At 42.0% G+C, this 24,391-nt stretch overlaps 1 protein-coding gene across 2 annotated transcripts in view; it reads right to left on the bottom strand.

Annotated features, from left to right (window-relative positions):
• The window catches only part of STAB1 (stabilin 1), a 126,900-nt gene that overhangs the window by 11,807 nt on the left and 90,702 nt on the right, over positions 1 to 24,391 (bottom strand). For both annotated transcript variants that reach the window (XM_032209352.1, XM_032209350.1), the window contains 9 exons: positions 21,106 to 21,192; positions 19,364 to 19,510; positions 17,643 to 17,702; positions 16,299 to 16,494; positions 13,746 to 13,895; positions 11,551 to 11,655; positions 7,921 to 8,028; positions 6,048 to 6,241; positions 4,720 to 4,864 (listed from right to left, as the gene is read on the bottom strand). In XM_032209352.1, the coding sequence (XP_032065243.1) occupies positions 4,720 to 4,864; positions 6,048 to 6,241; positions 7,921 to 8,028; positions 11,551 to 11,655; positions 13,746 to 13,895; positions 16,299 to 16,494; positions 17,643 to 17,702; positions 19,364 to 19,510; positions 21,106 to 21,192 (1,192 nt within the window). The remainder of the gene's footprint in view (positions 1 to 4,719; positions 4,865 to 6,047; positions 6,242 to 7,920; positions 8,029 to 11,550; positions 11,656 to 13,745; positions 13,896 to 16,298; positions 16,495 to 17,642; positions 17,703 to 19,363; positions 19,511 to 21,105; positions 21,193 to 24,391) is intronic.

Below are 24,391 nucleotides of genomic sequence, written 5' to 3'. Positions count from 1 at the left end.
TCTTTGCATTTAATTAATTGGCTATTGGGCATTTCAATTCCCTCACATGCAGTGATTTTGCCCCTTTTTATGGATACAGTGGCACATTTTTCCATGCCAAACTGCATTGAAATATCGGTGCTGAATACTCGGACTGTGTTTGTCAATGATTGGATTTCTATTTCTGATTTTCCATAGAGTTTCAAATCATCCATATATAGTAAATGCGAAATTTTTTTCAGCTTGTTTGGTAGCCTAATTTCATTTTTTTAAAGATTACTGATAGTGGGATCATTGCGATGATGAAGAGAAGAGGTGAAAGTGAATCACCCTGGAAAATTCCTCGTTGTTTCCAGTTGTTTCGCCGGATTTGGCATTGGTTACTAGTTGGGCTCCACCCAGGGGCCTAGGACGTCGTAACGTATTTTCGTAATATGCGTGCAGATCCAAGCAGTGCGGCTTTTTGCATTTGACTGATGGTGATTTTGTCAATTTTTAACTGTTTTAAATGTAATTTCAGTGCTTTTGGAATAGCACCCAGTGTGCCAATTACCACTGGAATTACCACTGCTGGTTTGTGCCATAGTCGTTGAATTTCGATATTTAAGTCCTGGTATTTTGCGATTTTTTTCATGTTCCTTCTCTGCGACCCTGCTATCACCTGGTATTGCGATGTCTATGATTGTGACCTTATTTTTCTCAACCAATGTGATGTCTGGTGTATTATGTGCCAGTATTTTGTCCGTCTGTATACGGAAATCCCACAAGATCTTGACCATCTGATTTTCGGTGACTTTTTCAGGCTGATGTTTCCACCAGTTTGTTGCTGTTTTAATATTATAATTTTTGCACAAATTCCAATGGATCATTTGTGCTACTGAATTGTGCTGCAATTTATAATCAGTCTATAATAATAATAATAATAATAATAATAATAATAACTCCGCCGTTGCCGGTCCCAAGCCCGGATGAGAAAGGAGGAGGGTTGGGGTCAGGTTGGCATCTGGTCCCGTAAAAAAACCCCGGCCAACCCATACAATATGGTGAAAAAAACAAATAAGAATTCCATACCGCATCGGTCGTCGCGCGGGTTAACAAGGGCCGCGGCGGATGTTGGGGTCCCTGGACATCCGTCGACAAGTGGGCTACAAGTGGACCAGCCAACAAAACGACAAAAATATAGTGCAGATGAAAACCGTGCCATAATGGCCTGTTACTACAACTCAGAGCCAGAAAAAAGAGGCTATTTAAAGCGAATGTATGAATTATGGAAACAACAATATCCAGATTCAAATGTTAGTGAACAACGACTAGCAGATCAAAGGCGATTTATTATACGGAATAAAGTGTTTAGTGAAGTTGAACATGAGGAAATTCAGGCAAATTGCAAAACCCAAAAAACAATATCACATGCGGAAATAACTGATACTCAAGACACAACTAAAGACATTATAGTAGAACTCCCAGAAGAAGCTCTCGGGGAGGAAATAACATCACCCCCACTAGAACCAGTTATCACTGAACCAACTGATGAACTAACTCAAAAACAAAAAGAATTGAAGGATAAGATCATGGAGCATTTTCTGCTTAATGAGGAAAGGCAACGTTTACCATCACTAAAAACTGTGCCTAAGAAAATTTTGGCCCCTATCATGAAAATGGTTAATGCAGTGTTTTCAACAATTGAACCGGGATCCATCTTGGAAACAAACCAGTTAATGTACAGCGCAGCTGTAATAGTCACTAATGAACTAGGCATTAAAATCAAAGTACCTAGTCACACAACAGAAAAAGCATCAAAGCCAAAGTGGAAAATCCGTTTAGAACAAAAAATCAAAAAATTAAGGGCAGATGCTAGTAACTTAAAGAACATGCATGAGCAACGGCTTAAAAACAACAAAATCATAGATCGGCTAATCAGACGATATAGATTGGATACAAGAAACATCAATGAAGCTGTAGAGATTGTAAAACAGCAGATAACAGCAACAGTTAGAAAAATTGAAAGATATGAGGCACGAATCATCCAATATAAACAAAATCAGCAATTTCGATCAGACCAACGGCGTTTTTATCAAAGTCTTAATGTAAATGGTGACACCAAAAGTGAAAAACCAGAAAAACAGGCCACAGTTGAATTCTGGAAAGAATTGTGGGAAAATGCAAAAGACTACAACAAGGAAGCAAAGTGGATACATGACTTTGAGAAAAGCATTGGCAACAAGCAAATGCAAGTATTAGAAATAACAACTGAGATGGTCAAAAATCGAGTTAAAAAGGTAAAGAATTGGACATCACCTGGAAAGGACCAATTACATGGTTTCTGGCTCAAATATCTGACCAGTTTACATGCAATATTAGCCAGGCAACTGAATGAAATTTTACAAAAGGGCCAAATTGATGAATGGTTGACAACTGGAAAAACATACTTGATTCAGAAAGATGCAACTAAAGGAACAACACCTGAAAACTACAGACCAATAACATGCTTGCCAACAACCTTCAAATTACTCACAGGCATTATTGCAGATAACATGATGGATTATTTGGAAACAAACAACATCTTGCCAGTAGAGCAAAAAGGCAACAAAAGAAGGAGCAGGGGCACCAAAGATCAGCTTCTAATTGATAAAATGATATTAGAAAATTGTAAGAACAGAAAAACGAACTTGAATATGGTCTGGATTGATTACAAAAAGGCATTTGACTCACTGCCACATAGTTGGATCATAAAATGCTTAGAAACAACTGGCATTAGCAAAAATATTACATCCTTTACTGAAAAGGCGATGAAACAATGGAGAACTGAGTTGGCAGTAGGGAATGAGATCTACGGAATAGTTAATATCAAGCGAGGAATTTTCCAGGGTGATTCACTTTCACCTCTTCTCTTCATCATCGCAATGATCCCACTATCAATAATCTTAAAAAAAATGAAATTAGGCTACCAAACAGCCAAAGAAGCTGAAAAAATTTCACATTTACTATATATGGATGATTTGAAACTCTATGGAAAGTCAGAAATAGAAATCCAATCATTGACAAACACAGTCCGAGTATTCAGCACCGATATTTCAATGCAGTTTGGCATGGAAAAATGCGCCACTGTATCCATAAAAAGGGGCAAAATCACTGCATGTGAGGGAATTGAAATGCCCAATGGCCAATTAATTAAATGCAAAGAAAATGAAGCCTACAAATACTTAGGCATTCTGCAGTTGGATAACATCAAGCATGGAGAAGTAAAAACTATTGTCAGGCGAGAGTACACCAACAGAGTTAGGAAAATTTTGAAATCTAAATTGAATGGTGGAAATACAATCAAGGCCATAAATACCTGGGCAATACCAGTTATAAGATACACAGCTGGTATAGTTAACTGGACACAAGCTGATTTGGACCTTTTGGACCGAAAAACCAGGAAACTAATGACAATGCACTACAGTTTACATCCACGTGGTGATACTGATAGACTGTACCTGCCCCGAAAATCAGGTGGCAGAGGATTATTACAAGTGAAGCAAACAGTTGAAGAAGAAAAACATGCACTGGCTGATTATTTAAAAGAAAGTCAAGAACATCTATTAATCGAAGTAAAGAACAAAAATCTACTGAAGGCCCAACAGACGAAACAAGAATACAGAAAAAATGTGATAAAATCAAGAATGGAGAGTTGGCAGAACAAAGCACTGCATGGCCAATTTCTGGAAAAAATAAAAGATAAAGTCCTGGCTGCGCAAGAACAAGCTATCCGCACAAATGCCATTAAGGCCAAAATCGAAAAATCCTCTGATGATGCCAAATGCAGACTTTGCAAAGAAGCTGACGAAACTGTTGATCACATACTCAGCTGCTGTAAAAAAATCGCGCAGACTGATTATAAATTGCGGCACAATTCAGTAGCACAAATGATCCATTGGAATTTGTGCAAAAATTATAATATTAAAACAGCAACAAACTGGTGGGAACATCAGCCTGAAAGAGTCACAGAAAATCAGATGGTCAAGATCTTGTGGGATTTCCGTATACAAACCGACAAAATACTGGCGCATAATACACCAGACATCACACTGGTTGAGAAAAATAGGGTCACAATCATAGACATCGCAATACCAGGTGATAGCAGGGTCGCCGAGAAGGAACATGAAAAAATCGCAAGATACCAGGACTTAAAAATCGAAATTCAACAACTATGGCACAAACCAGCAGTGGTAATTCCAGTGGTAATTGGCACACTGGGTGCTATTCCAAAAGCACTGGAATTACATTTAAAACAGTTAAAAATTGACAAAATCACCATCAGTCAAATGCAAAAAGCCGCACTGCTTGGATCTGCACGCATATTGCGAAAATATGTTACGACGTCCTAGGCCCCTGGGTGGGGCCCGACTAGTAACCAATGCCAAATCCGGCGAAACAACTGGCCGCTGTGATACAATTGTACAATAATAATAATAATAATAATAATAATAATAATAATAATAATAATAAGAAAGCAATTGAGAAGCAAATTAATAAATTTAGATTATTCTAAAGTAAGAGACAAAAAACATCAAATTTGGATTTGACCAATTATGTGCTTTTACAGATCACAAAGGGCATTTTGAACTATGCCAGTGTAAGGGGTGAGAGTCTCCTCTCCAAAAGTGAGAAATCCCCCTCCTCCAAGTAATATAGTAGATGGTAGAAAGAATGACAAGATCATCCAAGGGACCACAGAATAGAAAAAAAAACCTTTACCCTCGAAATGCAGGTCAGTACAAATAGCCTCCACGTGGCATTGCCCATTTTCTTCCAAGCAACGGTCTTTGGGGGGAATAACTTCCTCAAAGCATTGTATTCCATTTCCAACGTAACCTGCCTTGCATTCACACCTCCGGGTATTCTGCAAGGCAAGGAAGCCAGATGTTAATGCACTCTCAACAGCCAGAGAGGACAATCAAACCAGAGGTAGATAGCAAAGAGCATGGAATACAAAAAGAACTCAGCAGCAAGCCAAATGAAACAGTAAAAAACAGTTAAGTCTCCTTTCCACAGTTAGTAAAGGGTTTACTTCCGAGATTGTAGCATTATTTTTTTGCTGAACTTACAACATAAAGAAAAATATTGCTATGTAGCTAGGGATCTGGGCTTTGAGGTTTCTGTGCATTTGCATTCCCTAAAATGGTGCTTCCTGGAGCCCTGGTAGCACAGTGGTTAGAATGCACTATTGTAGGCAAATTCTGTCCACCCCCTGGAGTTTGATCCTGATGGAACTCAAGGTTGACTCAGCTTTCCATCCTTCCGAGATCAGTAAAATGAGAATCCAGATTATTGAAGGGCCATATGCTGACTTTGTAAACTACCCAGAGATGCTGTAAAACACTATGTGGTGGTATATAAGCCTAAGTGCTATTGCTATTCTTTGTGGTGCAGCTGTGGTGGCGCAGTGGTTAGAATGCAGCACTGTAGGCTTAACTCACTGCTCACTCCAGCTCAAGATTGACTTGGCCTTCCATCCTTCCGAGGTCAGTAAAATGAGGACCCAGATTGTTAGGGGCAATATGCTGACTCTGTAAACCACTTAGAGAGGGCTGTAAAAGCACTATGAAGCGGTATATAAGTCTAAGTGCTACTGCTATTTTTCCCCTCAAAAGTAAGGTCTATTTGTTGATCTGAAAGTTACTTTTGCTTTTCAAAAATGGACTGCCAACTAGTTACTGTGAATACAGTAGTTTCCATTTCTCTAGAAAGTGAAATTTTACAGTAAGAAGTAAAGAAACCTCATATGTGACAGGAATGTATGGAGTTATTATAAGTTTCACAAACAATAGTGTTCAATATGTGGAGTGAATATTTAGATACTTGGAAAAGAAAAGGAAATCCATATTCCACAGTGTACCATTATCCTTTTTTTCCCCTGCCAATTGGGAGAAATCTCTCCAAAAGGAAATCACCACACAGACATTCTCTATGAGACTGTAAAGAAGTCCAAAATGCCTACAAACAATTTCTCAAAAATCTTGATGATCTCGTTCCAAAAAGTCTTGTTAGAAATATGAGCATGCAAAGATGTGTCCGATACTTACTGGACCTGTGCTAATACAAGTTGCATGCTCACTACAGTGTCCATTCCTCCCATCTGCACATCTGTCAATAGGATTGCAGATGTAGCCATCACCCTGGTAGTCCATTAAGCAGGCGCAGGAGACATCCGTTCCATTCTGGGTGCACTTAGCATGGTCGCTGCAGCCACCGTTGTTGTTTCCACACTGGTCAATCACTACATCAGAAAGTGCCATTCAGTAATGCATAACTTGTGACCCTGCCTATTGCTTATGGAGTAAAGCCAGGCTGAGCAGATTTCCTCAATTCCATTCTATAATTGTTCTAAAATCCCAGATTTTGGTACTGCTTGGGTTGACTTCCAGTCAAGTTTGGAACATTAGAATAAAGCTTATACAGGCAATCAAAATAGGATTTTTTTTTAAAAAAACCCAACCTTTAAAATGTTCTAGGTTCTGGTTCCTCCTAACCCTAACCCTGACCCTAACTCTAACCCAGTTCCTCAGTCATTTAAATGTTATATTGCTTTATATTTTTACTTATAACTCATGCCTCGGTGGTGCAGTGGTTAGAATGCAATAGTACAGGCTACTTCTGCTGCTTACCGGCTGACTGCAATTTGGGAGATCAAATCTCACCAGGCTCTAGATTGGCTCAGCCTTCCATCCTTCCGAGATTGATAAAATGAGGACCCAGATTGTTAGGGGTAATATGCTGACTCAGTAAACTGCTTAGAGAGGGCTGTAAAGACTGTGAGGAAGTATGTAAATCTAAGTGCTATTGCTATTTTTAGCAAGTTTTTAATGCAAAGATAGCAAATGAGCAGCAGAGTTGGAGCAAATTCAAAAATATATCTCACCAACAAGGAGGGATGTAAGCATTCTAATGCTATTCTTGTGAATCTTTTGCTATAATAGGTACTTTTCTGCATACCAGAAGGTATTTGGAAGATGAAACAACCTTAAAATACTTCTGAAACTATTTAAGTTGTACAGTAAAATAAGTTACTTATTTTGACATTCTTCTTTATCTCCAACAGTAACATTTTTGAATTGTAAGCCACCCAGATTCATTGACCGAGATGGGCAGCTATAGAAATTGAATAAATGAATGGATAAAATGAACAAGAAGCAGGATTTTGTACATAAAAATAGTCAGCGCTACAACCCCACACAAGTTTTTATTTTCAGAAAAATAATGCTGATCGAGAAATGGAAAATTCTGATCAATGTCCAATTCAATTTTAAAAAGGGAGAAGAAAAAGGAATTGGGAAATTCTGGAATCATTCCAGAAAGTTTTTCTACAGTGGTTTGGTGTTTATAAATCCCGAGTCACGATTCTTCTCTATTTTGGAATTATCAATTACTTCTTTACATAGTAAACTGATTTTCTCAGAGGAAGGATTCTAATAATTCTAAAGCAGGGGTGACAAATTTGATTTCATTGAGGGCCACATCAGGATTGTGTCTGACTTTGTGGGGGCAGTGGGGGCGTGGCCCCTGTGGACGTAATCAGCTCGACCAGCTCCTTTGCTGTTTCCAGGGTGGTCCTGAAGGTCCAGCCCACGGGCCTTGGGTTTGACACCTCTGCTCTAAAGAGATGATAATTACGACGACAACTACAATTCTTAGCATTGAAACTGCATACAGGCATTGGAAGGGACAGTATGAAAGATAAGATTCTGGTTGTAATAATATGCCTTGCAAGATCTTGCATGATGCCACATACATGAAAAACTCGAGGGCTTGTGTGAAATAAAAGCAATGCAACAGAAAAGCATCCAATGTTATTGTGAAGGATATAGTATTACATCCTGAAATTACACTAACATTTTCACAATAGCATGAAGCACAGCTTGCAAATGTTTAGATTTACCTTTGCAATTGCAACCATACCTGTGCATTTCTTTCCATCTCCCTCGTAATAGAGGTTACATTCACAGATATTATTAGCTCGGCAGACAGCGTTTGGATGGCAGGCTGGGGAGCAACGAGGCACTGCAGCTAAATATGTATGTAAACAAAACAAACAAATCAATACATTCACTTCAGAATTAGGCACATAGCTTGATTAACGTTATTCATTAATGCATCTACTAATTCTGCTAATGTCAACCCTGAAACTGACCTGTCCAAAGCCATCCTGGAACTTCTGTGTTGCCACACTGGAGCGAAAGATAGGGAGGGGGGATTAGAGATAGCTGAGGTGGTGTAGTCAAAATAAAAATGCTTTCCTCTGGGAACCAAGGATGTTCTTACACTTGGCTGGAAGAAGGTGGAGTGATGTCACCAGACCTGCAGATGGTCCATGGATTGGGCCACGTGACTGATTGTTTTGGTTGAGGGGGAAAAGTTTTACTCTTAATTAGGTGAAAATGAAGCAGCCTCTATTCTTTGAGGAATCTACCTTGGAGTTCTTGCTTGCAATGGATCTATTTCATGGAACCCTGACAGCTGGATTTTACAATGGAAAGTCCTCATTAAAGAAAAATCTTTTACACACTTTGAAAAAGGGAGTCTTGCTGCTCTACACATTTTCTGGCAAGAAAAGTTCAGTTATGAATGAATATGCATTAAAGCGCCTTCAATGAAATAGTTACCCAATTAACCTTATTCACCAAATCAGCTCTTGCGCTTTTCACTGCCATTGATGAAAAAACGTGTGTGCAGTGAACTGATACTAACCAGTTCAGGAATCCACCCCTGGTTGTGACCTAGGATTCCTGAGACAGTAAAAAGCACAGGCTTAATCCCCAAAACCCCCTTTTTATTTAAACAGCTGTGAATTATGTTCATTCACAAATAGTTTGTAAAGAGTCTGACAGAAGTCTGCCAAAATCTTTGCAATAATGCTGATAAGCACCCACCTTTATCTTCCTTTAAAATGCTGCCAAAGACCTAATTGGCAATTAGCTTTCCAAGGCCACATGGAGCCCAGAGTCAAAACAGAGCTAAAGACTTTAAACCGACCAGAACGAACAAAGTTGCTTCCTGCAAAGGCTCACGTTCCTTTCCTTCTCCTTTATGTCTTATGGGAGGGCCAATCATCTCCAAGTCTTACTTCTGAGTTGCCTCTTTTATTTTAACTGTTCTTGCCCTCTGGCAGCTCTGCACATGCACACACTGGGAACAGGCTCCCCCTATTCCTCTGCCTCAGAGATGTCTGATTCTGGAGGCTCCGGAGGCAGCACATAACTCCCAAATGGCCCTGCCCCCCTCTCTACCTCCGACACAGAGCCCTCATCTGAGCCTTCCCCAGACTCCAGGACTAGCCATGTTGCTCCCCAACCTCTTCACTGTCCAACTCTGCTGCCAGCTCCGCAGGCTGCTGGCGGACCACAACACTCATTAAACGACTACTTGAAGTTACAACAGTGCTGAATGAAGGAGATTTACAATAGGTCTTTGTAGCGGTGGCTGCTGCAGCAGCCCTGCAATCACATAGTTGCAATTCATGTGCTCATCAACTGGCTCACAGCTATGACTTCACAGTGTCCTGTGGTCACACACTCTCCATTTGCGACCTCTGCTGCTGGCTTCTGGCAAGTCAAGTCATTGAGGGACCCAGCAGGTGGGGACAAAGAGCAATCTCGTGACTGTGGGATACAGTAACCTTGTGGGATTTGCCTAACAATGGCCACTTGGACTGCCACAGCTACTGCCATAAGTGATATTGTGCCTGATAATTGCATTACTTAGTGATAGAGTTGATATGCCAATTACCATAGTTAAGTGAGGACTATCTGTATGAGATAGAGAGAGAGAGAGGGAGGGGGAAGAGGAAGATTCAGGAAGTTCATCTCTTTGGGATCAAAGTAATGAGGAACACAAAGGAGATTTTAACATGCATTCTGCCCAGTCTTGTTCATTGCCATCCATGCCATCCCTGCAAAGTCTGGCTGAACTGCTATCAAAGTCAAATAGAAGTTCATAAAATAGGTGAGCCTCAATCTGGCGCCAATACCTTAAGAAGGCTGGTAGCAAGTATCTTCTGTGTTTGGGATTGTGAGGATGGGATTCATCATTGCTATTTTTATTATTTTAAAAAATCAAGTACAGTGGTGGCCAAGGACTGTTTGGACACAAAGAAAAAACCTCATGCAACGACAGAAATGGGCAAGACTCATGTATTTTTTTTTTCTTTGCTGGTAAATTTCCTTGCTCTTTAAAACTATGTTAAGCTAATTTTACAGTGAATGGCTTTTTGACAAGATGGAAAAGGTTACTTAGGGACATTTTCATCAGTGCTGCCAAATTTCATGATGTTTATGGCTTATCATTCAGGTCTCACATTCCTTTGTAAGTATTTGCTAATCTGACTTTGTTGATTGTTTAAACCTTTTGATCATTTAAAAAAAAAGCCATGTTACCAATGCTGGGGAATCAAGGTCGTTTTCTTTACTTAACTTTAGAGTAAAACTAGATGAGAATTTAAACAGGATAAAAGTTCCTGAATTGACCTCAGTTCTGAGTCAACGGGATTAAGGGAAAGAGCAGGGTTCTTCCAATACATATAGGAACTCCCCAAATCCTGTGATTTCAAAAATATATTAGCCTGCATGCTGATGGTGACATTTTGAAATTCAACATTACCTTTTGTACAAAAAAGAAAAAGCAATTCCTTCAATCAAAAAAGGCAAAAGCACTACGGATGATGTGTTGAATTGTTCCCCCCCCACCTTCCCTTCTCTAGTGTTTTCCAAGATGTTATACATGCTTGAAATACCATACAAGCTTATAAAATCCATAAACAAAGAAATCAGTGGAATGATGGCAAAAAAGAAAGAAATTTTGAGAAATGAAGGCATTTGATAAAATCTACTGGGCCTTCCTCTAGGGTAGGGGTCTCAAATTTTATTTCATTGAGGGCTGAATCATCAGGGTTGACCTTGAGGGGGCGGGCAACTGGGATAGGTGTGGCGAGAATGGGCACGGCCAGCTCAATGTCACTTCTGTTGGGGACCTTAGGCGAGACCAGGGAGAGTGCCAAATCCTTATTCTCCAGAACAGCCTCGCAGTCCCTCTCAGGCCACATGGAGGACCCCTGAATGGCGGCTCAGGTTGTCCAGAGCCCTAGGCAGTGGAGGGCAAGTAGTTTGTTTTGCTAGTTCTCTGCCAGCGAAAATGGAACTCAGGAGGGGCACTCTGTTTTTGGCTGCAATGGCCTCCTGCAGCACTCTGCCAGCGAAAACAGACACCACCAGATTGTGGATCACCACCAGGTCGGGACACCGCAGGCCAATCCTTTGCTGTTTCCAGGGCAGCCCCAAGGGCCAGATTTAAGCACTCCACTGGCCAGATCTGGTCCCTGGACCCTGAAATTGATGCCACTGGTCTAGGGCAGTGTTTTCCAATCATGGCCAGTTCCAGATGTGTGGACTTCAAATCCCAGGATTCCACAGCCTGCAGGGCAATCGAAATGAATTCTGGGAGTTGAAGTCCGTATACTTGAAAGTCACCAAGGTTGGGGAATGCTGCTCTATGGAGTTGTACTTTGCAGTGTGCCAGCCCTGAGATTTGCTTTACCTAGTTTGGTTTCGCAGTGGTCTCCTGTCCATCCCACAGAGCAGAAGCAGAAGCCATCTCCAAGCAGCCCTTCGTTGCATATCCCGTTTCCTGAACAATTGCACTCTGCAATGAAAAGGAAGCAACAATTATAGATTTGAACTAAAAAAAGGAGCACACAGTGGTGTGGTGTATGGTGCTGTCCCAAGCTCCTTTTTTACCTGATCATTACTCCTCTGTTATTTTAACCAAGAGATAAACATCTAACTCAGTGGTCTCCAACCTTGGCAACTTTAAGACTTATGGACTTCAACTCCCAGAGTTCCTCAGCCAGCAAAGCTGGCTGAGGAACTCTGGGACTTGAAGTCCACAGGTCTTAAAGTTGCCAAGGTTGGAGACCACTGATCTAACTGATGTCCTGATAAACAGTAATTTACTAGGTCACCAATGGATGTTTGAGTGTTTTATCTCTTATTGTAAATCTACCTCTTCGCCAATGTGTAATCTCCTGTCTTCCTACACTTGGATGAATGTAATGACAAGGAAATCACAGAGTGATGGAAAGAAGATTATTAGCAGGAGGGGTGAGGGGACACACCACTCCTCCACCCTGCAAGGACAACTTGGAAATAACTCTTAAACATTCAGAGTATGAGGCAGAACATGAGAAACACAAAATGTTAAGTACAGTATATCCGAATAACAATTTTGGCATTCACATTAAAGGCAAAACCAGCTCTAGGCTAAGGTCAAGCAGATACCAACCTACAGGTGCCAGGTTTTAGTGGATGCCAAAACTGAAAAGATTTACAGAAAGCACAATAAAAAAGCAAAAAGCAGTAAGGGCTTACTCTATGAGCCACTGCACCCCCTTGGGGGTTAAATATAACTTTTCTGGTGTAAATAGGATGAAAAACTCCAAGATTTTTTTAAAATCTGGGGTTGTGAATCCTAAGTGTAAAGTTCAAAAACTCAAAGAAAAAAAAAGAAACAAAAGGCACCTAATTGAAATTGCTAAAAAAAATCAGAAGAGGAAGACATAGTAGGTGCCAAAATATGACTGTCTAGACCACGAACAAGCATGCCCTTATTTTTTTAAAAAAGTTTAGTTTTCATCACTCTATTGTCCTGTAGGCACAACTGTACAATCCAGTCACAATTGCAGGAATCTTACAAGGTGTGTGGCTCATTAAAAAAATGAAAATGATATTTAGAATTGAGGGTAACACATGAAGAAGGCAACAGTCCATTAGGACAGTGTTGTCAAATTCTACCAGTGGTGGATTGTAGGCGGTACGCCCTGGTATGGGCGTACCGGAGCCAGCCTGGAGCACCGGATACCGTTCTGGTATGGTGCTCTGGAGGGCACACCCACTCGAGTTTTTTACTGATGTTTAAAGACTTCTGTGCTCCTGTGCACACGCATGGCGCGTACAGTCCCTGCACGAAGCTCTGCGGAGCAGCTGGAGTATCGCGGAGGCACTAAGACACATGCCTATGCTGTGCACATGTGTGTGCATGCTATGCGTGTCCATGAGGACGCCACCGGCACCGTTTCAATTGTACCAGTTGGAACGGGAGTTGAAACTCACCACTTAATTCTACCACCCAATCACCCGGAACATTCAAGACAGTATCATGCAGATATCTCATAAAAATCACCCTTTTTTCCACTAAACATAGATGGGTGGAAGAGGGGAGGGGAAATCACTACTATAATTTTCAAATACCCCTGGACATCTGACACAGAAGATATATATAGGAATTACAAAGACAATGCAAAGTACAGGTAAAGGGTCCCCTTGCACATATGTGCCAGTTGTTCCCAACTCTAGGGGGCGGTGCTCATCTCTGTTTCAAAGCCAAAGAGCCAGTGCTGTCCAAAGATGTCTCCGTGGTCATGTGGCCGGCATGACTAAATGCTGAAGGCGCACGGAATGCTGTTACCTTCCCACCAAGGTAGTCCCTATTTTTCTACTTGCATTTTTACATTCTTTCAAACTGCTAGGCTGGCAGAAGCTGGGGCAAGTATGGGGTGATCACTCTGTTACACAGTGCTAGGGATTTGAATTGCCGAACTGCCGACCTTTCTGATTAACAAGCTCAGCGTCTTAGCCACTGAGCCACCGTGTCCCTACATGCAAAGGGTACCATCATGAAAAATAGTGAAGAAGAGCTAATTACAGCCTTTTGTTAAGCTGAAAACATTGTCATACCTTTGCAGTCTGGCCCATAATACCCTGGAGCACAGAGTTCACAAGCCACGCCAACAAAAGCTGCACTACAATTGCACTGTCCCGAGCCTTTATGCCCATCATCACATGTACCACGATTTTGGCATGGTGCTTCCAGTCCTCCGGGACACACTGAAAAAGGCAAAACCGACACATCTTTTTCAACCAAATATATCACTTGAGAAATAAAGTATAAATGAAGTCATTTAGGCTTTCCAGGGAGACCACAGTCTATTTGGTCATATGGTTTTATTCATTTCCTAGAAACAGCAGCTACAGATAATAACTTCCTCCATGTTTGAAACTTTATGTGTTGGGTGTGTATAGCCCTTCATTTTTCTTCAGTGCTTTGCAGTTATTTTACCACAATTGTTAGTAGATTTATCAGTTATTGCACACAACTAAAATTATCCTTAGAGATAAATTCCTTCAAGATTGTACTTTATACACAAACTGCTAAAAAATAAACCTAGGAAAATGAAGAATAAAATTCTGTTTAATATTTCAGCTTTTAAAAATCAGGGTAACTTTCTGCTGGTTACCTTTCTATCATTCTAAAAGGAAGGTTTCACATGATGCCATAAAGGTTTTCTGTCTCTTACTGTCATTCTCTATCTGCCAATTACTCACATCTTTTAATGTACCCTACCTTTGCCCATGTATAGTGATGGTTTTTATTTATGTTGAATGGCATGCATATGTCAGGGAGATCTACACTTTACAGAGTAATCCTGACAGCCTAATTGTTAGTTTGTTTGGTTTCACACCTGCACGCTTATCCACAGTGCACCAAGGGGGAGGGGGAACTAGCTTGCACTATTATAGTAATGATTATGATCATACATTTTAAACCCATTTAGGTTTCATATGTTCTGGTGTTTAGCCAGGTTTTAAAGCGATCTGACTTTAGGACAACCAAGAATTATCTTTATGTAGTAACCACCTTATTTTGGACAATAAGCAAACCATGGAATTAATAGTGAATGTCTGCCCGAATAGTGAAACGTCAGATCCATAATCATATGAGGTCAGAATAAGGGAACCTGATTAACCCGTAGCTCTAATTCTAAGCAACGTTTGTAGGGAGTGAGTCCTATTGTATTCACTGGAATTTAGGTCCATGATTGAAGTTAAATGGCAAATTCATCTTTAAATCAAGGTCATTTTAGAATGATAGAATAACAGAGTTTGAAGGGACCTTGGAGGTCTTCTAGTCCAACCCCCTGCTAAGCAGGAAACCCTACACCACTTCCGACAAATGATTATCCAACATCTTCTTTAAAACTTCCAGTGTTGGAGCATTTACAACTTCTGGAGGCAAGTTGTTCCACTGATTAATTGTTCTAACTGTTAAGAAGTTTCTCCTTAATTCTAAGTTTCTTCTTTCCTTGATTAGTTTCCACCCATTGCTTCTTGTCCTCCCCTCAGGTGCTTTGGAGAATAGCTTGACTCCCTCTTCTTTGTGGCAACCCCTGAGATATTGGAACATTGCTATCATGTCTCCGCTAGTCCTTCTTTTCATTAAACTAGTCATACCCAGTTCCTGCAACCGTTCTTCATATGTTTTAGTCTCCAGTCCCCTAATCATCTTTGTTGCTCTTCTCTGCACTCTTTCTAGAGTCTCCACATCTTTTCTACATCATGGTGACCAAAACTGAATGCAGTATTCCAAGTGTGGCCTTACCAAGGCATTATAAATTGGTATTAACACTTCACGTGATCTTGATTCTATCCCTCTGTTTATGTAGCCTAGAACTGTATTGGCTTTCTTGGCAGCTGCTGCACACTGCTGGCTCATATTTAAATGGTTGTCCACTAGGACTCCAAGATCCCTCTCACAGTTACTACTATTGAGCAAGGTATTTTCATGAAGTGGTTTTCCTTTGTTTTCTTTAGGAGGTGTTTTTTTTAAAGTCTAAATGTCTGGCATTTTAGGAGTTTCCCATTTAAGTCCCAACCATATTTCAAGATTAGTTTGATGCAGGATCTGCTGTGATGCACTTAGAATTGTATGGCATAGAAAATGCACAGGTACTCCAGTACACACGATGACTTCTATGAAAATCAGGAAAAATGATTTGCTTATCGATTTGGTCCAGCATTGGTTGCAATTCAGCATTTAAGCATTGCTACAAGACAATGGGAAAATCCATGAAATGTTGTTTTGTTTCTTACCATTCAGTGTAATATTTACTATACGCAAGAAGACAAATGATATTTTTGGCAAGGAGGAGGAAAAGTGAAACTTCATTTAAGATACAAAAGAAATTATTAAGTGCCTGAATATTAGGATATGTTCTGATATTGGTGATCAGTAGTGCACAGAAAACTAAACATGTATATCAAATCCAAACGAACATTAGAAATAATTATATATTTCAGTCAGAGGATCCAGAACCTTAGATCCTAATCCCCATAGATGGTAAAACAAATTGCTGCGCTATTTTTAGCAACTGCCGCTACTATTATTATAATTACCAAGTACGAAACGAAAAACATGTTATTTTATCTGGAATTTTAATAAACATTCCTTACCATGGCAGTTCTTTCCATAGTGGTTTGCACAACACTGGGGTACCCACTTGGTGGTAAGGCATGTTTTCTTGCATCCCTTAGTGAAGTGTTTTCTCAACTGATATTTAGCGATTGATATTCGAGAATGGTACCGCAAACGGTTGCTCCTTGGAAACTCAAAAGAGTCATATCCATGATAGCAAGTCTGGGGTTCCCCCTATGGGAAAAAGACAACTGTTTTTGCCTTTTCTTGGAAATTTGATTCTTAGGATGAAACTATACGCTCAACTTGCAAGGTATGTGGGAACTTCCTCCTATTACTCCTACATGTTAAGTAACTAAAAATCTAAATCTTTTTGAGAGGGATGGCAGCAGTGCCTTAGATAGAAGGTCCATACAGAGAGTGGTAAGAGCAGCTGAGAAGATTATAGAAGATTTAGAATGTCCATCCATTCATTCAGAGACACGGAGGAGGGAGATTCTAAAGAATTGACACACACTTCCCGTTATTCAAGGAGTAACTGCATATAAGTGCTATGTGCTTAGAGCTCAAAGTATTGTTAGAGACCCCACACACCCACTTTACGGTCTGTTTCTGTTGCTCCCTTCTGGGAGGAAGTTTTGAAGTATTTCTAGCAGGCCTACCTGATTCAGATCCTGTAACAGATTTGTTTCCTATGCCATCCTTCTGGTAAACTCACAAGATTCATTTTTCTCGCCATGTATATGTATACATCTGGACTAGACTGTGTTGCTTCTCTATGTCATATAATATATGTGGGTCATGAGCCAAGGTGGCGCAGTGGTTAGGGTGCAGTACTGCAGCCACTTCAGCTGACTGCTAGTTCTGCAGCTCGGCGGTTCAAATCTCACCAGCTCAGGGTTGACTCAGCCTTCCATCCTTCCGAGGTGGGTAAAATGAGGACCCAGATTGTGGGGGCAATATGCCGACTCTGTAAACCGCTTAGAGAGGGCTGAAAGCCCTATGAAGCAGTATACAAGTCTAACTGCTATTGCTATTGCTGTATGCATAATTCTGTATTTATTTATTTAGTTATGTTTACATAGTGTATATTGGAGGTAGTGACCGTTTGAGAGCTGTATGAAACGAAATACAAATTAATGTATGCCAATTAGTGTATATTCAAAGTGACAATAAAGTTATTCTATGTATCTTATCTTGGTCTGGTCAAATAAAGTACTGAGCATTTTAACAGGGGTGTGTAGACTTTCTATATCCACTGTAGGAGCATGTGTTGTGCCTGTCAAATGCTTGATTGTAAAATGTCTTGTAAATCACTATGGAATTGCTTATTATCCACATCTTGTCAACTGTGAATCCATCATTTCTCTGGGGATGCTTACCATTTCCATTGATCCAAAAGGACAGGGTTTCTCAAAGCCGCAAGTACCACATGGAGCATTCTGGGAAGACATGATAGGGAAATAGGAAAAATAGACAAGTATGTAAGAAGCCAGGTTAACTTTCGTCTGAAAATCTTTTAGATTTTCCTTTCTCACAAAGGCTGCAACCTACTAGAAGACAGAGTTGGGCAACATTTTTGGCTATAGAACTTCACTTTGAGTACTAAAATCAAGATGACATTATCCGGGTTAGCAGAGCTGGCTTTTGGGCCCTGACCCCAATGCCGAGACGCTTTGGGGTGTTTTTATTATGTATTTATTTTGCGTTTTAGAATTTGAAACTTGCAAAACAAGTAAAATACATACAGATTATACCATCTCACCTGAAATTAAATTGCCATGATGGTGAGAGGGATTTTTTTTTTTAAAAAAATGTAGTTTAACAGAAACAGAAGTATTTTTGGAGACTTTTTAAAGACCAACTTTTGTATTATTATTATGTGGTTAATCTTTGGTAAGATTCACAGCCTTTGGGGCTGGTTGGTAGCTCAACAGCTCGAGTCCTAACCAAGGACCTAGGAGTTGTTGTTGTTGTTGTTGTTGTTGTTGTTAAATTTATATGCTGCTCATATCCCTTATAAGGTGACATCATTGGAAAGTAATGAATATTAATTAATTAATTTAATTAATTAATACCAATTTTGTTGTATTTATTTTGTACAATGACAATAAAGACTATATTATACTAATTTTCACAAACATGGAAATAGCACGGAGAAACTGCTGGTTGCCACTGTCAACATTAGTATAAGAAAGTTAACTAAAAGTCTTCTTTTTATCCAGAGCTGCAGACCCAGCGTTTTTGGCACCACGGACCAATTCGGTGGAGAAAGGTTTTTCCATGGACTGAAGCGGGTGTGGTTTTGCATGCTGATTGCATCCCATGGAAGGGGCTTCACTTGTTTGTGTGGACCAGTTGCTGGCATATCGCGGAATGGTACTGGGCCACAGATCAAGGGTTGGGGACCCCTGATCTAGAGAATGCTTTAATGTTATTAAATCAATCAAACGAAAATACCATATGCACCTAATATAAGCCCTACCCAAAAAGTAAACCCTAGAGAAGGGAGTGAGCATGTCCAGCAAAAGCGGTGGTGAGTGCATGCAAGCTGATATTGTCTGGCAGCAGCTGGAGCCCGCACAGCACAGGTGAGTTGATTACCTGTGCAAGCAGCAGATGTAAACAGAGGCATGTGATCTGGACATGCCATGTGGGCCGTGGGGAAGCCGAGTGTTGTTGGGCTAGAGTGGTGGGTGGCTGTAGGGGGCTCATCTTTGCGTGGTGACACTAGCAGCAGACAGAGGAAGCGATGAAGGGGAAGGCAGGCAATCTACATGTGATGCATGAGCCATGGGAGAGCAAAGTGGTATTGGGCCAGAGCATCAGGTGACTGCGGGAGACTCATCTTCGCAGCACATTGGGATTACCTGCCTTCCACTCCATGCCATCCATTCTGTGCAGCCCCAGAATGCACTGACCCAGGGACTGGTAGGCTGAAGCTGCTGTCAGATACCGTCAGTCCCTCACATGCTTGCCAGCTTCTGTGCAAAAGCCTGGGGGTGGTGATCACCCTGAAATTGTGTTTCCAGGTCTTATTTTCTGGGTAACATGATAATGATCTAAATCAGTAAACATCGATGATTAAAATTTAAATACTTACTGAAATCTCAACTGTTTGAAATTCATCACAACGGGATCCCAAATCTGGAGGCTCAAGAAGGTGATCAGTTCCATAAGCAATGCCCACATTGAATTCCATATACCGCTGGACAATTTTTGCATTGCCATTGTCTACCACAATATCCCCCTGCAAGCCAAAAAAGCAGTAAAAGGGAATCAGAAGACAGAAGACAAATATTGGTGGCTTTTGGTTTTGACTAATATGCAAAATTCAAACTTATCACCTGTTGCTTCTTAAACATGTTTAACTCTTTTTTAGCTCCAGATCAGAAGCATTCAAGTTTATGAAGAAAAATCCTCTATCAACAAGGTATAAAATCAATAAGAAGACAGGATCTTTTTAAAAAGCAATCATATAAGATCCTGTCAGTTCCTATACTCTATCTATTGATTGCATTGTATTCTCCATGTATTTTACCAGGAAAGCTATATAAGGCAGGCTCAAAGAGTCAACACCAGCGGTGGGTTATGATCGGTACGCACCGGTACTAGCGTACCGGTGCCTGCCGGGAGCATCGGGTACTGTTCCGGTATGGTGCTCTGGAGGGCCCAGCTGCCCACCTGCCGTCCTTACCTGTATTTGAGCTCTTCGGGGCATCCGTGCACGCCCATGGTACGTAAGCACCTGCGTGACGCTCCACAGAGCAGCTGGAGTGTTGCGGAGGTGTTGCGGAGCGTTGCAGATGGTAAGCACATGTGCGCACACTCTGCGTCCATGCGCTGCATGCATTCATGTGGTGGACCCCGGGCCCTGTTGCACTGTACCAGTTGCAACAGGATCCGGAACCCACCATTGGTCAGCACCCTCCCAGAAATCCTAGACAATCCCATATGTCACTTCAAGTTGTATTCAACTTGTTGTAATGTTTGTTCACATTCTATGTTCTTCGTTCTCTGTTTCAAAGATACTGCTTCTTGTTCAATTTTCCTAGCTTGTTCTATCTTCTCCTAAAATAATATACTCCTTTGGATTACCCGTCTCCTTTTGTTCCTAACTTCTCTTTCTCAGCCCATGCCTCTTCTGCATTTTTTCATTTGCTACCGCCCATGATCTTTAATACTTGCAGCTGCTGTATTCTGTACCTACTCCTTAGCCCAACTTATAAAACTAGTTAGGACATTATTATCAAAGCTGATGCCGTGGTGGCACAATGGTTAGAATACAGTATTGCGTGCAAACTTTGCCCACAGCTCGGAGTTTGATCCTGAAATAATGTGACAACTATGCTTATGATTTTAGTTCAGCTTTCATTCGCTTTACAGCACCAGAAGGATATGGCTCCAAACAATTGTATGAGCCAAAACGTAGGGGGAAAATTAGACGCATCTTATAGTCTTAGTTCCCCATTCTTCCATTGCTTGGAATGTTCATCCAGGGTTGGGATAATTAGCAAGAAGGGAATTAATGTTGGTATATGCATTAAATGGAGAGGAAGGGATTACAAGAGAGTAAGAAGACACCCAATAGGGAATATGCATTGAAAAGAATGCACTAGCACCAGCTGTTTGCATAAGAGGCAAAGAAAAGCCTTATTGAAGCAATCTCTTTTCTCTGGGAGAAAAGAAAAAAAAAGTCAGGCACATTTTTCATCACCTTTGTAGCTGTAAACAGTGCTGCCCAAGGCAGTCACTAAATGAAGACTACCTGCACATTTTGAAAGGGACAGTGTTGTACATGAGTTTGTCCTCTTGTGGCTTCAATTTAAAGGAGTGCATACTTACAGCATTTGTTTTGCTGCAGCTAAATGAAATGGTTGAGCCGTGCAAAGTCCTCAAAGATGACAACTCTGTCAGTTTGGAAGCCAAGACCTAGAACCACAGAAGAGTAAATAATGATAGATTTGCCATAGAATCATGCTGGCCAAAATAGACAGGAATTGGGGAAGGTTTCATTTTTGGCGGATTGTTCTTGGTGTACAAAGTTGCTCGGTTTCGGTCGGACCTGGACTCCACCCCCGCAGATTCAGCCGAGACACAGGGGAATGACTTGGCAGACCACCTCTGGGTTGAGTTTCAGGATGTTGCCTCTGGGGATGTGGACAAGGCTATGCGAGCTGTGAGTGCCTCCACCTGTATACTGGACCCGTGTCCCTCCTGGCTGGTTGCCAACAGCAGTGAGGTGACACGAGGCTGGATCCAGGCGGTTGTTACCGCCTCTCTTCGGGAGGGGTACTTCCCCACCACGCTTAAGACGGCGGTGGTGAGACCCCTCCTGAAGAAACTGTCCTTGGATCCAGCTGTTCTTAATAACTACCGTCCAGTCTCCAACCTCCCCTTTGTGGGGAAGGTTGTTGAGAAGGTGGTAGCCTTCCAGCTTCAGCGTACCTTGGAGGAAGCTAACTATCTTGACCCCTTCCAGTCAGGCTTCAGGCCCGGTTACAGCACAGAAACCGCTTTGGTCGCATTGACCGATGATCTCTGGAGAGCCAGAGATGGAGGCCACGCGTCCATCCTGGTTCTCCTTGACCTCTCAGCGGCTTTCGATACCATCGACCATGGTATCCTTCTGCGACGACTGCGGGAGGTGGGGGTGGGCGGCACTGTTCTGCAGTGGTTCTCCTCCTACCTCTCGGACAGGTCGCAGTCGGTGTCAGTGGGGGGGCAGAGATCGTCCCTGAGGCCCCTAACTTATGGGGTGCCGCAGGGTTCGGTCTTATCCCCCCTGCTGTTTAACATATACATGAAACCGCTGGGCGAGATCATTCGGAGGCACGGGATAAAATACCATCAATACGCGGACGATACACAGTTGTATCTGTCCGCCCCGTGCCAACTCAATGAAGTGGTGGATGTGATGAACCGGGGTCTTGAGGCTGTTAAAGACTGGATGAGAGCTAACAAACTGGTACTCAACCCGGACAAGACCGAGTGGCTGTTGTGTTTTCCTCCCAACAATTTGGCTGACGTTCCATCGCTCAGGCTGGGGGGTCAAAATTTATACCCCTCAGACAGGGTCCGCAACTTGGGAGTCCTCCTGGATCCACAGCTGAGTTTCGACCACCACTTATCAGCTGTGACCAGGGGGGCATTTGCCCAGGTTCGCCTGGTGCGCCAGTTGCGTCCCTACCTGAACCGGGAGGCCCTCACAACAGTCACTCGAGCCCTTGTGATCTCTAGGCTGGAATACTGCAATGTGCTCTACATGGGGCTGCCCTTGAAGAGCATCCGGCGACTTCAGCTAGTCCAAAATGCAGCCGCGCGAGTGATTGTGGGCGCACCACGGTTCGCCCACATAACACCGATCCTCCGTGAGCTGCGTTGGCTACATGTTGGTCTCCGGGTGCACTTCAAGGTCCTTCTTACCATCTATAAAGCGCTCCATGGTAGTGGATCTGGCTATTTGAGAGACCGCCTTCTGCCGATTACCTCCCTCCGTCCCATCAGATCGCATAGAGTAGGCCTCCTCCGAATTCCATCCGCCAGTCAGTGCCGACTGGTGACTACGCGGAGGAGAGCCTTCTCAGTTGCAGCTCCGACGCTATGGAACAATCTCCCCATGGAGATCTGCACCCTCACCACCGTCCAGGCCTTCCGCACAGCCCTCAAGATCTGGCTATCCCGTCAGGCCTGGGGATAAGACTTTACTCTCGCCCCTCCCGAATGTTGAATGAATGTTGGGTTTTTTATTGTTAATTATTTCTATTCACATTTTCTTTTTGCGTTTTGTCCCGCACTCCCCTCCCCTATTATTGTAAGCCGCCCTGAGTCCCCTCAGGGAAAAGGGCGGCCTATAAATGAATAAAATAAAATAAAATAAAATAAAATTTCAATTAAAAGAATGGAAACTCGTTTCCTCATATGCCTTTCTTCTCTGTGTTCTGTTATTATAAACTGTGTTTCTGACAGTAAATGTTTCTGGAAGTGACTCAGCTAGGCAGTTAAATGTTCAAGAACGTTAAATAGGAATGGGTCTCACTTAAGGCTGCCAAAGACTTCTGCACTGATCTTGCAGAGAGTAAATTTCCTTGTGGATCCATGGCATGATCGTATGAAGCACTACGAGAAAATCAGCATTTGCAGAAAGAATCTCATATAACTTTGAGTACCAACTCAAAGGTTAAAAACTGGTTAAAAAAGAGGGAAATCCTAGTACTTGCTTAGCATCCTGACTACTCTTCTAAGTTCTTTTTAAAATTAAACATTAGAGGAAAAAAATGTTGAGACAGACAGTTTGCTCCTTAACAAATTTACCATGGCCTCTATCCATATTTTTCAAAATATGTGAAGTCATGCTTAATGGTTTAGTGGTTTAGTGGTTTATTCGACTTGTATGCCGCCCTATTCCCAGAGGGACTCAGGGCGGCTGACAAACCAGGAGGGAAGGGGAACAAATACCAAAGAGTAAAACAGAAACAAAACAACAATACAAAACAATTTAAAAAGTCACAACAAGCACAACCAATTCGAGTAGGGGTGGAACTCAACAACCCCAGGTCTGCTGGAACAGCCAGGTCTTAACGGCTTTACGGAAAGCCTGAAGGGTGGTGAGGGTCCGAATCTCCACGGGGAGATAGTTCCAAAGGGCCGGAGCAGTCACAGAGAAGGCCCTCCTCCAGGTGGTCGACAGCCGGCATTGGCCGGCAGATGGAATTCGGAGGAGGCCTAATCTGTGGGATCTAATGGGTCTATGGGAGGTGATTGGCAGAAGGCGGTCTCTCAAGTACCCAGGTCCAATACCATGTAGGGCTTTATAAGTGACGACTAGCACCTTGAAGCGTATCCGGAGACCAATAGGCAGCCAGTGCAGCTCGCGGAGGATAGGTGTAATGTGGGTGTACCGAGGCGCACCCTCAATCACTCGCGCGGCTGCATTCTGGACAAGTGAAGTCTCCGAACACTCTTCAAGGGCTGCCCCATGTAGAGCGCATTGCAGTAGTAATCTGCTTAACAGATATGCATGTGTCCTCTTGAAATACACCCTTTATTTTACAGAACTAAAGTGCATCTTAAATTACCAAGTTATTTAAAAGAAGGAATTGAGCCGGCACCTGCAGATGCCTGAACAAAT

Source organism: Thamnophis elegans, chromosome 2 (genome assembly GCF_009769535.1).
Source record: "Thamnophis elegans isolate rThaEle1 chromosome 2, rThaEle1.pri, whole genome shotgun sequence".
In the NCBI taxonomy this organism is placed as follows: domain Eukaryota; kingdom Metazoa; phylum Chordata; class Lepidosauria; order Squamata; family Colubridae; genus Thamnophis; species Thamnophis elegans.
This window is presented reverse-complemented; position numbering and strand designations above follow the sequence as displayed.